Here is a 17,126-nt window from a genome sequence, read left to right as displayed (position 1 = left end):
AGCAAAGAATTGTTGTATTTCAACGTACCTTTTAGTCCATGACCCATCACATGTTCCATGAGAGCAAAGAATTGTTGTAAAGGTTGGTGGTCACTGTCTAAAGACCTTCCCTCTTCCAGAGCTGATTCTATCAAACCTTTAACACACAGCTTGGACATGTTCAATAAATTAGTCCGTTCAATTAGACTGGGATCTGTAAATACACAAAAATAAAACAAACAAACAAACAAACAATTATGTAGACAGTACATGTAGAAACATAAATATTATTAGTTTGTGAATTAGGTACAAAATTGTTTGCAAATACTCTCGGTTCTCTTTCCTTTTATAAAGTAAAATTTTACCTTTGTAACCTTTTCAGATTCTGTAATTTTTTGTCAATTTGCATTTTACACATGTGCAATATATGCTGTAGTTTTTTTGTCCAATGTATGTTGGTTTGTTCTAGGGTACACTGGGAGAACAGTACTATATATCTAATATATTCTAATGGTAAATAAATGCTACCCTTAATTAGTAGCTAAATCTATATTCTAATGGTAAATAAATGCTACCCTTAATTAGTAGCTAAATCTATATTCTAATGGTAAATAAATGCTACCCTTAATTAGTAGCTAAATCTATATTCTAATGGTAAATAAATGCTACCCTTAATTAGTAGCTAAATCTATATTCTAATGGTAAATAAATGCTACCCTTAATTAGTAGCTAAATCTATATTCTAATGGTAAATACATGCTACCCTTAATTAGTAGCTAAGTCTATATTCTAATGGTAAATACATGCTACCCTTAATTATTACAATGTAGCTAAATCTATATTCTAATGGTAAATAAATGCTACCCTTAATTAGTAGCTAAGTCTATATTCTAATGGTAAATACATGCTACCCTTAATTAGTAGCTAAATCTATATTCTAATGGTAAATACATGCTACCCTTAATTAGTAGCTAAGTCTATATTCTAATGGTAAATAAATGCTACCCTTAATTAGTAGCTAAGTCTATATTCTAATGGTAAATAAATGCTACCCTTAATTAGTAGCTAAATCTATATTCTAATGGTAAATAAATGCTACCCTTAATTAGTAGCTAAGTCTATATTCTAATGGTAAATAAATGCTACCCTTAATTAGTACAATGTAGCTAAGTCTATATTCTAATGGTAAATAAATGCTACCCTTAATTAGTAGCTAAGTCTATATTCTAATGGTAAATACATGCTACCCTTAATTAGTAGCTAAGTCTATATTCTAATGGTAAATAAATGCTACCCTTAATTAGTAGCTAAGTCTATATTCTAATGGTAAATACATGCTACCCTTAATTAGTAGCTAAATCTATATTCTAATGGTAAATAAATGCTACCCTTAATTAGTAGCTAAATCTATATTCTAATGGTAAATAAATGCTACCCTTAATTAGTAGCTAAGTCTATATTCTAATGGTAAATAAATGCTACCCTTAATTAGTACAATGTAGCTAAGTCTATTTTCTAATGGTAAATAAATGCTACCCTTAATTAGTAGCTAAGTCTATATTCTAATGGTAAATAAATGCTACCCTTTATTAGTAGCTAAGTCTATATTCTAATGGTAAATACATGCTACCCTTAATTAGTAGCTAAGTCTATTTTCTAATGGTAAATAAATGCTACCCTTAATTAGTAGCTAAATCTATATTCTAATGGTAAATAAATGCTACCCTTAATTAGTAGCTACGTCTATATTCTAATGGTAAATAAATGCTACCCTTAATTAGTAGCTAAATCTATATTCTAATGGTAAATAAATGCTACCCTTAATTAGTAGCTACGTCTATATTCTAATGGTAAATAAATGCTACCCTTAATTATTAGCTACGTCTATATTCTAATGGTAAATAAATGCTACCCTTAATTAGTAGCTAAGTCTATATTCTAATGGTAAACAAGTCATTGAGAATGACATAGTCCCCGCTATGATTGGATTTTAAGGAATTATCACTACTCTGATCACGCAACAACACTTGTGACCTAAATCAAACAGACTTAGATATATGTTGTGTCTGCTTGTTGGACATGGAACATGCCTACAACAATAAAGGATTGGTCGGGTATGGGGGATCGTATCACGACAAAAATGGATATGCACATGTATGTCATAGAACATTGTCCTAATACCAACTTTGAATGAGATCTGTTCAAGCATGTCTGAGTTATGGCTTTGGATATGGAAAATTCACAAACAAAATGGCTGCCAGGCAGCCATATTGGATCGTATCACGACGAAAATGGATATGCACATGTATGTCATAGAACACTGTCCTAATACAAACTTTGAATGAGATCTGTTCAAGCATGTCTGAGTTATGGCTTTGGACATAGAAAATTCACAAACAAAATGGCTGCCAGGCAGCCATATTGGATGGTATCATGATGAAAATGAATATGGACATGTATGTCATAGAACACTGTCCTAATACCAACTTTGAATGAGATCTGTTCAAGCATGTCTGAGTTATGGCTTTGGACATGGAAAATTTGCAAACAAAATGGCTGCCAGGCAGCCATATTGGATCGTATCATGACAACAATGAATATGCACATATATGCCATAGAACACTGTCCTAATAGCAACTTTGAATGAGATTTGTTCTCGCATGTCTGATTTATGTCTTTGGTCAGGGAAAATTCACAAACAAAATGGCTGCTAGCCATATTGGATGGTATCATGAAACAAATTGACGTGCATATGTATGCCATTGTATGTTGCCCCTGTACCAAGTTTGAAAAAAATCAGTCCAGGCATCTCCAAGAAGCGGCTGCGGACGGACGCACGCACGCACACACGGACACACGGACGCACGGAACCCATTCCATAAGTCCCCGTCCCGGACTTCATCCGGCGGGGACTAATAAATTCATGACCAGATCAAGGGATATTAATCACATGATGATCCTGTGAGTGATATGCACATTAGGGCTAAAGACATGTTGTCTTTTGTCAGATTTCTCTCATGAGTATTTAGCTAGATAGTGTTGTACAGAAATGTTGTTTTATTAATCTCATGACATCGTTAAAAAATAGCACCAATAGCATTGTAGCACAACTATACTGTACAGTTTTAAAACTTTATCAACATGGTCAGCCATGCTAGGTATAGGTGGTCATTTTCTGAATGAATATCCAGTTGCTTTAGCAACCCTGCTGTTATCCTTGTAATATATATGATCACTTGTCTGTTGGTATGGGCGTGGTCATGTTGCTAGACATATTTGCGTACATTTTTTCAATGTTCATTCACCTGTCTATGAATCCCTATTGTTATCTTTGCAATATACGTGATTATTTGACTGTTGCTACATGTATGGTCAAGGTTTTGTTGCTAGGCACATTTGCATACATTTTTTGAATGTTTATTCATTTGTCTATAAATCCATGTTGTCATCTTTGCAATATATGTGATCACTTGGCTGTTGCTATGGGCATGGTCGTATTGCTAGGCATATTTGCAAATTTTTTGAAAGTTTATTCATTTATCTGTCAATTACTGTTATCATTGCAATATACATGTACATGATTATTTGGCTGTTGCTATGGGCATAGTCTTGTTGCTAGGCAATTTACATACATTTTTCGAATATTTATTCAATTGTCTATTAATCCCCATGGTTATCTTTGAGAAATACACCACCGACTGGCTGTTGCTATGTGCGTGGGCTTGTTGCTAGGCAAATCTACATACATTTTTTGGAATGTTTATTCAATTGTCTTTTAATCCTTGTGGTTATGTTTGTGAAATACACCACCGTATTACTGTTGCTATGGGCGTGTTCATGGTTGCTATGGCCAATTGTGTCAAAATATTTTGAAGAAAATCTGCAGAATAACACTCCTTGAAACATCTCACCAAGTTTCAGTCTCACTGACCCAGTATTTTTTGAGAAATTTTTGACCAAAATTTGTCAGAACAACTTGCATCACGACCAAGCAAGCTTAACAGGCCAAATACATTGTTCTGTAATGATTTATAAAGTTGTCGATGACATTCCCTGAAAACAATATTTGCAATGTACCTTACTATATTTGTAATATTATTCCGAAATCGCTGCTGTTTTCAAATCATCGTAGTCTTTCACAACATACTGTAACAAATATCCCTCGCCGACTTCAGCAAATTCATGTAATATAATGTAATACACTGTGTATCAAAAAAAAAATGTATCATTCCACGAAGTGTTTAGTAGTAGTACTTGTACTATGCAGCAGTACATTGACAGGTACAATTATTTTGATTATACAGTGTTGCAAAGTTTACTGAAAAGATTATCGATTTTTTTCTGACCCCCTGGGCGCTCTGAGCTGTGCGAGTGTTATAAAATTTGAGCCAGGTTTTTGAGCTATTGGTACTTACTGTTCAGGATATCTTTGCGTGCCATTGTGGTGGAGTCAAATGGTGCATCCGTTCGTGGCAAAACTTGGCCTCAGATTTCTGTTTGCTATGAAGACAGGTGTACTTGATATTTTAAGGATCATTTACAGAAATTATAGTTACCAACGTTAGATTTGTTTACGAATTACGTCACTGTACCCATCATCAATGTCACTTATCAGATGTCACACTAAAATGTGTTGCATCCCATCAGAAAATTTAACTGAAAGTAAGGGAATTTTTGATCGTAACATATTCGGTCATAAAATCATCAGGTTTCTGGCAATTTCCATGACTTGTTTAGAAAGACTGCAGTTCAATAATATTTGGAAGCAACAGCATACAGTTAGCACTAAATATTATGTGATCACAATCAATCCCAGTCAACCAGATGCACATGGTGGTGTGTTTGTGCCTCCTGTATGGTACGGACTAGCCTGTCTTGTCAGTGTCACATTTTGCTTCTTATCTTCAAGATGTTTTAAAAATTTGAAAATAGTCTGTGTCTGATCAACAGAATTTTTCTTCCACTGAAGTTTAGACAATATTTAGTTGTACTCTCATGTAAACATTGTTGATCATGCTTGAGATGTCACACTGACTTTGTTTCCTTCGATGTCTGTTGGAAACTAGGTCAAGGGTTAAATTCATCTAGAACACTTTCGCTAGTGATAACATTGCCAGTCTTGTATTGCCGCATAATCGTCAAATATTTTCTAGATAATTATGAATTAATTTCTTATTTTACACTTTGGGCATTTTAGTTTTGTCTGATAACCAGCCATCTTGAATACTATGTACTCACTTTATTTCACTTTCTCTTGATTGGGTTCATTACCATCCACACAGTGACACGAAGCAGTTTCATTGTCTTTCAAGAAAGTACCCGTCCCTTGCGCGTACTGAAGACTTACTGTACACGTGGCATGGTGTATCGTCTATGACTATTTTTGTCTTGTAAAATAAAATTTGAACATGCTGGAGAACTGTGGCTAGGCATGTCTTATTTTTGTTTTATTTATTTATTTTTTGTTTTGACATATCGACTGTACTGTGTTGTGTCTATATGAACATGTGTTTGCTAGGATGCAGTAATTTTCCAGGTAGACACAACAATGGCAACACTGAATTGCAACATCACTGTTGCATCTTTTTAGGTTGATTTTGACAATGGCACATGTTATGTATCAAAATAAAAGCAATCAACTCTCGGTAGTCTGCTTAATACTTGAAAGCAAGACAAACAATCGGACTATGCATTATTGTTCAAAAAAAATCAAAAAATTATTATCATGAAGCTGACTTGCTTTCTTTATATCAGTTCAAACACAATTTTTTATTTCACTTTGATCATGTGCCACACCCGGGGGAATTATTAAATTGGTCAGGGAAACCAGTTACAAAATGTATATTTATATGCTTACTGGCCTTCAAAAAGTTTGTTGCACTGTCAGTAAACATTGTGATGGCAAAGTATAGTGCAGGGGTCGAAATAATGAAATAATTTCGCTTGTCCACTGGGCAAGTAGAAAACAAAAAGTACTTGCCCAAATCAAAAAGTGCTTGCCCATTCCAAATAGTGGGGTATTTTTGTGTGGCTTACAAATGCACTGTTGTGATTGATTGGGCTTTCTTTTGTTTATTATAAAAAAATGTCACTTGGAAAGTTTCTGTGGGTACTGAAAAGTTCTCCCCACAATAAACAGGTGTCCTAAATAATATCAATTTTCATGGCCTAATTAATATTCATACTATAGCATAGCATACAATTTTTTGTTCACTTGTAAAAAGTAGTTGTTAAAATAATTTTTTCAGCACTTTCATAAGCTATCAATATAAAAATTAACATTTATTTCAACACTGATGTAAAATCTTTCTAAGTATTTCCTTTTCCACCATGTCAATATATTTTCTTTCCATCCTCATCCACACCAACTATTTTTCTCCCAGTATGATTTGTTTATATTTTCCTAGTAGTATTTTCAAATAAAATGACTTGTAAAATTTGCAGTTGATTCAAACACCCAAAACCTGAAAAATCATGCTGTAATTTACTATTGATGAACAATATTCAATGAGTCACTGGTCATTCCAGGTATGTTTTCTTGATAGTGTAAACAAAGTATTTCAAGGACTGCTGGTGCAGATTGTTTTGAAAAGTGGTCTGTCGAGAAAGATGTCTTCTCAATATTGCTACAATGTTATAATTTTCCAGACTTGTTGGCACCTTGGTTATACAATGTATCCAAAGTCCTATCAGACATGTGTAGTGTCTGATAAGTACAGCATGAACACAGGCAAAAACACATCCCTGATCAATAATCATAAGAAATTCTCCTTGACCCTTGGGGCAAGTACTTTTCAAAACAACTTGCCCAAGCCTTCAAATCACTTGCCCGGGGCAAGTAAAAGGCCATTATTTCGACCCCTGGTGTGTATATTTTTAGGGTGTTTTTTTTTTTTTTTGTTCATTTGTGCACAATTGGAATAGAAACAGGTAAAATGTACATAAAATCGTAAGCGCTAATTCAGGTTGGGGTAGGAAACGTGGTCAAGGCACGGTACTAACCACAGTCTAACTCACTCCTACTAACGCACATGTTGACGTCAACCTGTTTACACGTAGAAAGAAGTGTAGTTCTTAACTTGTCATGCTATTGTACTGTACGATGAAGCTAACTGAATCTTTACAACAACAAAAATAACGATGTTACAAAGAGATACAGAACAACAGGTTTTAGGTCAAATACGTGTATCAGCCATGGATATGTTATGTAATTCCCTAGAAAGTAGACCGTAGATGTAAATAACAGTTCTCCACATCATCTTAGTTTTACGCTTGGTCACGATTTAGGCATCTTTAAAGTTCTGTGGATTCGATGTACTTAGGCAACCATTTGTCAAAGGTATATAACCAGTGCTTATTTTTCATGAAAGTACATGTACTCTTCGAATTGATATCATAAAAATCTCAGGCCTGTCACCAGCACAACGTGCTGGTAACAGACGCTGATTGCCAGACACTCCAAAAAAACACTGCATAACATTCATTTATGAAATGTTGGAAAAAAATATTTGCAATGCCCCTTGCTGTTTTTAAGTCATCGGTGATTTTAGCAACTTTGTGTAAATTAATGATGATTATTCCTCGTGGTCAGGAAAATTATGTAAACAATAAGCTGGTGAGTTGGTTTCTATTATTGTCTATCTCACTTGCATGTGATCTGTGTATCGCATGCACACATACATAAATGCAACGCACATGCACAATTCATGGAAAAGCTACACTGTATTACATTCTAGTGATGTCATTCGTCTTGCGCGCACACAGTGTAACAGTTGCCATATTTCTTGCACTGGACATGACGTCTTGCAAACCTCATGATTGAGAATTTCTGGATAATTTATCAATATTCCTGTAACAATTGATGATACCTTGACTGCCAAATATCCCCAACGAAACCATAGTCTATTATCATCTGAATTTGGACCCGGAAATACGTACATATTCATGTATGCACATGGAGTTGTCACAATACTACAATGTCAGTTGGAGAGCAGCAGACGATCTTCAAAACTTTGTCGGATTTAAATTTCTATCCATGTACAAACGATATACAGTATCGAGTCACCTACATCAACTTGTACTCAAATGTATGTGTACACATTTGGAGATTATGTGATGATTGTGTAGATTGAATTCTAAAGGACTGCAGGTATTTTAGGTATTTACAATTTATTCTGGTGATTTTAGAGTTTTAGAATTGTATAAGTTTGATTCAGATAATTTCGAAAATCATGAAACCTTGTTACAATAGATATCACCAACCCGTACATGCCAACAGAAATGATGTTTTTCCTAAATTTGAATTTCTAAAAGTGTTTTATGTCTAATTTTTCAAAAATTCACATAATATGGTTATTTTGGTTACCATGGCAACCGATGTTCATTAAATGACTACTTTTTTTTGAACTCAGCATGACAAAACTACCCTTGGTAGTGGGGTCAATGTGCAAATAAAAAGATATTTATCAGATTTATAATGTTATTTGTGAGATGTATGTGTATATGACGAAAACATAATTTTCAAGTCTACCATACGTTTCCATGGAAACAGCTATCAAATTTTATACTATTTATGTTACATCAGGTAGCACTAACTCATACATGCCAAAAAGAAGGAAACTTTTTCACTAAATTTGATTTTTTTTCAATGTTTTGTCAAATTTTAGAAAAAGTGATTAACATATTATGGTGATTTGGGTTACCATGGCAACAGATGTTCATAAAATGACCCCCTTTTTTAACTCAGCATAACAAACTACCCCAGGTAGGGTGGTTAATTTTCAAAATAAACATGATTATTATCAAAATTATTATGACTATATAATATTTATTATTTAATTATTTAATTAGTGTGTTATGGTTCATCATACTAAATTTTTTGCTTCTCCAAATTGTGAAATCCTTAATATTTACAATAGCATAATTGCTTCAAAAAATAACAAGAAGACCAAATTGACATTGGTGTGCACGACAGCATCTCTGTTTGACAAAGAGACATGACACAGAACCATTCCAGTGTCCACAGGATGGATCATTTGTAGCTAGCTATAAAATCACCGGTCATACAATTTGAGCGGTGGATTCGTCATCTGAATTTAAGCATATTGAGTGTGAAACAAATTAATCTAAATTTAACCTCTGAGGTTAGTTATACTATTTGATCTAATTTATTTTTAAGTTATTTAAAACGAAATTTGTAGTAAAAATGTGAAAGAAAAACGTCATTTATGTTATGGGTTATGAATTACTGAATACGTTCATTACTTATGATCCAACTGTAAAGAGAAGTGCACATGGCCAGCCATGTGTATGATGTGTGAAGACGTAGACATCACACGATTTCTCTATTCAACTTGGGCATTTAGGAATGATCTATGCTAATGAATATGGCTATGTTGTGTCTGTGTCAAACTTTGTATGGCCAGCAGAGTGGGTTTCGATGCTTGAAACAACACAAATTATTTAGTTAACATGTATATTCATAATCTGTGCCAAATACTTATACTTTGTACATATTTCAATTTGACCTTGCAAGTTCTCAAGTTAATGATTGAGGGTCTGAATATGTATCTGTGTTGAATTGCCATGGCTGGCAAAAGTGGGTTCATATAGCTCGAAATGACACAAAATTTCAAAGACTAAAATTTTAGTTTATATCCATTATCTGTGCCCAAAATTGACATCTATACCTTTACTACTGATCTGATTGACTTTTATTTATGGTAATGGATAAGGTACATTGTGTACCAAAACACATTCAAGTACCCATGATTGTTACTGTGAACAATTTATCCGTTATTGTGGGCTTACAAGTTTTCCCTAATGAACAAATACATGGTCAGGAGGGAGGGTGGGGGTGGGCAGTTTACCGCAACTATTCTAAAAATAGACATCCAAAGCACTGGGTGCTTGCCCATGTACATGTAAGGGTGCTAACCTGTGTCAATACGGTACAACAACATGGATGGATACACATTTTTCAAATATATAAATGTCCTTAGCAACAAGACCACACCCATAACAACAGTGTTGCAGCCAGCCTTTTCAATGAGTGGGACATAGTGTCCCGAAACTTTCATTTTTCTGGGTCATCATACAATTTTTGGGGGACATTACAAAAAAAAGTGTCAATAGCGTTGTAGCACAACTGTACAGTTTTTCAAAATATTTACCCACATGCTGACCCATGCTAGATATTTGCTGAATGATTAATATGCAGTTGCCTATTATCCAACCCTGTTGTTATCTATGCAATATACACGATCATTTGGCTGTTGCTATTGGCGTGGTCATGTTGGTAAACATATTTGCATACAGTTTTAGTGTGGGTCATCTATGACCCATCACTTCCAAAATTGTGGGTCAGGTCCAAATAATGTGTGTCAAATGACCCAAAACCCCCTCTGGCTGCAACACTGTAACAACAATTACACGATGGTGTATATAGGAGATATAACGCTATGGATGGGTAGGAATGGAAACAAATCTTCACAAAATGTATGCAGGTACAACAAGGCCACATAATCATAGCAGAAAATTAAAGTTTACCCTCAACAGTTGTGCTACAATGCCTTTGGTGCTTTTATTTTTAATAGCAATGATGCAGGCAGTGTATGGTGGGTTCATGTACATTAGTCATTATGTACATACTATTACATGTAACATGCATTTTGCAACCAATGCTACTACGACACTATTACATGTACAGTATATACAATTCTGTTGCTAGTTTTATCAGCATAAATGACAAAGTTAGTTCATTTTATTGCTGATTTCAAGAGCAAACATCAACGCCTGTATCAATTCATTGCTAATTGTCAAATCTACAAAATGTGCCATATTTTTTCATAGGCAACACTATACAGCTGGTATAGTAATCTACACAGTATCTCCAAAGATTTGATGTCATCATATTTCAGATTTCAGTTGAATATCAAAGAACTGACTGTCTGCCATGATGTATGATGAATTATGAAAGCAGTGTTCCACCTGTTATGGGCCTCTACATCACATGTCTGAAACATGTTTTCACATCATCATCATCATCATCCTTGTTGTACTCACTGACATCAAATCTAACATCTTTTATATTTCAACTTCATAAACTGTTAGTAACTATTAATTCAATACAGACAATTGGTAAATGAATGTTTTAACACCAAAAATCTTACTCCAAGTTGATTTTATTTTACAAAACAACTGTCAGTTAAAAATTGAATGTTTAAACAGCTACAATCTCTAGTCGATTTTATAACATTACAATTATCAATTTGTACAGGTTATTAGTATATTAATAATTGTTCTATACAGTTACAATGTAGTTATCAATTTGTACAGGTTATTAGTATGTTAATAATTGTTCTATACAGTTAATTATCAATTTGTACAGGTTATTAGTATATTAATAATTGTTCTATACAGTTACAATGTAGTTATCAATTTGTACAGGTTATTAGTATGTAATAATTGTTCTATACAGTTAATTATCAATTTGTACAGGTTATTAGTATGTAATAATTGTTCTATACAGTTAATTATCAATTTGTACATTTTATTAGTATGTAATAATTATGTACAGTCAGTTAATTATCAGTTTGTACAGGTTATTAGTATGTTAATAATTGTTCTATACAGTTAATTATCAATTTGTACAGGTTATTAGTATGTAATAATTATGTACAGTTAATTATCAATTTGTACAGGTTATTAGTATGTAATAATTATGTACAGTTAATTATCAGTTTGTACAGGTTATTAGTATGTAATAATTATGTACAGTTAATTATCAATTTGTACAGGTTATTAGTATGTAATAATTATGTACAGTTAATTATCAGTTTGTACAGGTTATTAGTATGTAATAATTATGTACAGTTAATTATCAGTTTGTACAGGTTATTAGTATGTAATAATTATGTACAGTTAATTATCAATTTGTACAGGTTATTAGTATGTAATAATTATGTACAGTTAATTATCAATTTGTACAGGTTATTAGTATGTAATAATTATGTACAGTTAATTATCAATTTGTACAGGTTATTAGTATGTAATAATTATGTACAGTTAATTATCAGTTTGTACAGGTTATTAGTATGTAATAATTATGTACAGTTAATTATCAGTTTGTACAGGTTATTAGTATGTAATAATTATGTACAGTTAATTATCAATTTGTACAGGTTATTAGTATGTAATAATTATGTAGTTAATTATCAATTTGTACAGGTTATTAGTATGTAATAATTATGTACAGTTAATTATCAGTTTGTACAGGTTGTTAGTATGTAATAATTGTTCTATACAGTTAATTATCAATTTGTACAGGTTATTAGTATGTTAATAATTGTGCTATACAGTTACAATGTAGTTATCAGTTTGAACAGGTTATTAGTATGTTAATAATTGTGCTATACAGTTAATTATCACTGACATTGACAATATACATAGTCCAGGATTTCATAAAATAGAAGACTTATATTGTACATGTAAAATATGAGTTTGCATACTGGAATTCTGTTTGAGCTTTAATTTTATCAATTTTTGTACGACATTGGAATGAAAATCAGTGACAAAAATATAAATCATATAAAAGTACAAGTCTAGCATCTTGACTTGTCAATGTATTTAGTATATATAGTCCATGCCACCACACCATATGTGGGAAGAAAGTGTATATTGAAGCCTGCCCTCATGTGATCAGAAGATGCAAATCTAGATGATTCATCAGCGCTCTTCAAAGTCACTGAAGAGAAGTAGAATTCTTGATATACAATTGTACATGTGAAAGAAACTTTACAACAGTTGTTGGTTTGAAATATGAAGTAATCAGTGAATATTATAAATTGTATATCAATACCAATATCAATATACCAATATCTAACCTTAGTCATGTCGATCATTCTGCATGCTATCAGTGCATTATATCAAACCATGTTGTAAAATGAGTTTCTTACTAGGATGACATATAGACTATCACATTAATAATTTCAATCAGGAAATAACTGGATTTTTTTCAAAACGTGTATGTTGATATGATGATGATGACAATAGCGTGCTGGGACATGATGACTAGCATGCTGGGACATGATGACAATAGCATGCTGGGACATGATGACTATAGCATGCTGGGACATGATGACTAGCATGCTGGGACATGATGACAATAGCATGCTGGGACATGATGACAATAGCATGCTGGGACATGATGACTAGCATGCTGGGACATGATGGCAATAGCATGCTGGGACATGATGACAATAGCATGCTGGGACATGATGACTAGCATGCTGGGACATGATGACATAGCATGCTGGGACATGATGACTAGCATGCTGGGACATGATGACTAGCATGCTGGGACATGATGACAATAGCATGTGTGAATGATATTTTCTTCAGTCATAAATTATTTCATAAATTAACTTTTTCTATATAAAATCGATATAACAGGTGTTAGTTACATTTGTATTATGGTTTAACACCCAAGGTGTATTTATCATGGTAAATATATATAATTACATTGTATCATATTTTGGAGGTTACAATGATTGAACTAATTTTATATAAGGACTAAAACCTAAAACACTCATATTGGGCTGTTTTGAAGAACATACATATAAAATGCATTGATTAGTTTATGGGTTACATCTCTTAAAACTGTGCCATGCAATAAGAACAAGTGCTACTCTATATACCATACATAACCTACATGTACATGAATGTGTGAGCCCAATAAAATACTGAGAGCTGAAGAGGTGAACATCTGAATTAATTAGCATAACATGGACAGTGACAGACACATGGGTCACACAAGTACAGTTTACAATTCATCATGCACATGTATTGGCTACGCTGTACATGTAGACAATTTATCAAATTTGACACAGAATCATTTTGCCATAAGAATCATTAAATGCTATAGTGAGATAATGTATCTCTTACAATCTCTAATCATGATAATACGCTTTCTAAAAATCAAGATTTCATTACTAACACCAATTACCATTTAATTATTTAATAACATAGATTCTATATTACGTCAGGAAATGTAACATAATTTAAAAAATCTAATTTTCCAATCATTTGACTATTTATCTTGAAATAATTACAACATATACATGTCTACAATGACTACTGATTACAATACAAACAGCATTTTAACAAGGAAGCTTTAGATTTTTTTCACACCAATAAAAAATGATCCCTTTTTCCAATATTAACAATTCAATGGCTGTCTGCTAGTGCTGTATGGGGAACTTATGCAAATTACAAGCTCATTATTAGCTTGGACTACTTTTTTTTCTTAGAAAATCCAAAAATTCAGATACGATAAAATTTGGATAAAATACCCTCTTCCTCAGGGGACTGCAATTTAGGCGTCATGGACACATCGTTGAGTTCACGTAGGCATAACCATTCTCCATCCACTGAGACACGAAAGTTACACAGGTATATGGTTTCTTCGGCCATGTTGTCTGAAGGTGGGGTCGAGATATGTTCTTTGCTGGCCTTGCCAAAGATTTCCTAGCTCTGCCTCACTTACAAAATCACCGGAAATTTCTCTACCCGTGTATTCCCAGAAGCTTAATCTGAGATGTAGCAATTTAGAAGCAAAATTGATGGCTCCCAAAGCAAGAAACGTGAAAAATACCAAGACTAGAATTAAACAGATACCCTGCATTAGCCAGGTATATCTGACATTCACATATTACAATAAGCAACTTGGCATAAATTGTAGATGAGACACAACTCAAGATCAGGCCTCTTCTACATCTAACTGCATTTACAGCCTAGACATAAATTTGCATCACCGATTCTAATTTGCTGTATTCTAATTCATGAAAACATGTGTCTGCATTTACATATGATTGGATTGCAAGCCATGTAACAATCACCATCTCCTTGATGGAAAAACTATAATATATTCAGGAATATGCTAATAACAATGATCACCTGATCTTGCAGCATAAATTGACATGACTTCCATACTTAATGATCAAGATGACAGTTATTTCTGTGAAATCACCTTTTTATGGCCTCTTACGTCTGAAGATAAATACTTCACATTAGCATGACAATTATATGTTTATACCTCTGTAAGCTTGATACATAATTCATCACTTCATCCATAATGCACTAAAATTCATCAAAGTCACATGCCTTTTTATTTTTTTGTCAGTCAGGGGTTTTGAGGCATACAAAATAACACATATACATATACATATACATGTACCATGAGAACAGTTAGGAATGGACCAATCAGTGATAAACACAGCTGGTTAGAGGCTATAAAATCTCATTTTAATTCTAAATTTAAATAAATAAATTACACCCTGTTTGACAGGAAATTACGTATTCTCTAATGTTGCCATGATAATGGAATATACTATCTTATCCTAGGGATGGGAAATATTTCAAAATGTTACCATAATAAAGAAATACACCTTTCTATTTCAGGGATGGGCTATTCATTAATGTTGCCATAGGAAAGGAATATACCATTTCTAGGAGGAGTATTCCTTATTGTTGCCATAGCAAAGGAATAATACATTCTCTTTCTGCGACAATTTCACCTCTACCAGTCATGGTAAAAGAATATACCATTCTATTTCAGGGATGACTTTGCCTCTATTGTTGCCATGGTATAGGAATGTATCATTTTATGGGTTATGATAGTACAAATGTAGCTGCAAGGGTCCATGTCATTTTATGGGTTGTGATAGTACAAATGTAGCTGCCAAGGGTCCATGTCATTTTATGGGTTATGATAGTACAAATGTAGCTGCCAAGGGTCCATGTCATTTTATGGGTTATGATAGTACAAATGTAGCTGCGTCCATATCATTTTATGGGTTGTGATAGTACAAATGTAGCTGCCAAGGGTCCATATCATTTTATGGGTTATGATAGTACAAATGTAGCTGCGTCCATATCATTTTATGGGTTGTGATAGTACAAATGTAGCTGCCAAGGGTCCATATCATTTTATGGGTTGTGATAGTACAAATGTAGCTGCCAAGGGTCCATATCATTTTATGGGTTATGATAGTACAAATGTAGCTGCGTCCATATCATTTTATGGGTTGTGATAGTACAAATGTAGCTGCAAGGGTCCATATCATTTTATGGGTTATGATAGTACAAATGTAGCTGCAAGGGTCCATATCATTTTATGGGTTGTGATAGTACAAATGTAGCTGCCAAGGGTCCATATCATTTTATGGGTTGTGATAGTACAAATGTAGCTGCCAAGGGTCCATATCAAATTATGGGTTATGATAGTACAAATGTAGCTGCAAGGGTCCATATCATTTTATGGGTTGTGATAGTACAAATGTAGCTGCAAGGGTCCATATCATTTTATGTGATAGTACAAATGTAGCTGCCAAAAGGGTCCATATCATTTTATGGGTTATGATAGTACAAATGTAGCTGCCAAGGGTCCATATCATTTTATGGGTTATGATAGTACAAATGTAGCTGCCAAGGGTCCATATCATTTTATGGGTTATGATAGTACAAATGTAGCTGCCAAGGGTCCATATCATTTTATGGGTTATGATAGTACAAATGTAGCTGCAAGGGTCCATATCATTTTATGGGTTGTGATAGTACAAATGTAGCTGCAAGGGTCCATATCATTTTATGGGTTGTGATAGTACAAATGTAGCTGCCAAGGATCCATATCATTTTATGGGTTGTGATAGTACAAATGTAGCTGCAAGGGTCCATATCATTTTATGTGATAGTACAAATGTAGCTGCCAAGGATCCATATCATTTTATGGGTTATGATAGTACAAATGTAGCTGCAAGGGTCCATATCATTTTATGGGTTGTGATAGTACAAATGTAGCTGCAAGGGTCCATATCATTTTATGTGATAGTACAAATGTAGCTGCCAAGGATCCATATCATTTTATGGGTTGTGATAGTACAAATGTAGCTGCAAGGGTCCATATCATTTTATGGGTTGTGATAGTACAAATGTAGCTGCAAGGGTCCATATCATTTTATGGGTTGTGATAGTACAAATGTAGCTGCCAAGGGTCCATATCATTTTATGGGTTATCAGTGTTTTATTTAAGGGCGGTAAGTAGGTAAAATCTACCGGGGTTCCCACATCATTTTACTGGGGTTCCCCAC

The 17,126-nt window shown here is 33.6% G+C and overlaps 1 protein-coding gene across 4 annotated transcripts in view; it reads right to left on the bottom strand.

Moving 5' to 3' along the window:
* The window catches only part of LOC144451919 (RUN and FYVE domain-containing protein 2-like), a 97,971-nt gene that overhangs the window by 68,512 nt on the left and 12,333 nt on the right, over window positions 1–17,126 (bottom strand). For 3 of the 4 annotated variants that reach the window (XM_078142825.1, XM_078142826.1, XM_078142828.1), the window contains exon 2: window positions 29–193. In XM_078142825.1, coding sequence (XP_077998951.1) covers window positions 29–193 — 165 coding nt within the window. Of the gene's footprint in view, window positions 1–28; window positions 194–14,330; window positions 14,403–17,126 lie in introns of those variants that run through there. The other variant, XM_078142827.1, reaches the window with a different exon arrangement.

Source organism: Glandiceps talaboti, chromosome 22, assembly GCF_964340395.1.
Source record: "Glandiceps talaboti chromosome 22, keGlaTala1.1, whole genome shotgun sequence".
Taxonomy (NCBI): Eukaryota; Metazoa; Hemichordata; class Enteropneusta; family Spengelidae; genus Glandiceps; species Glandiceps talaboti.
Note: the sequence above shows the minus strand (reverse complement) of the source record. Positions and strands in the feature narration are given on the sequence as shown.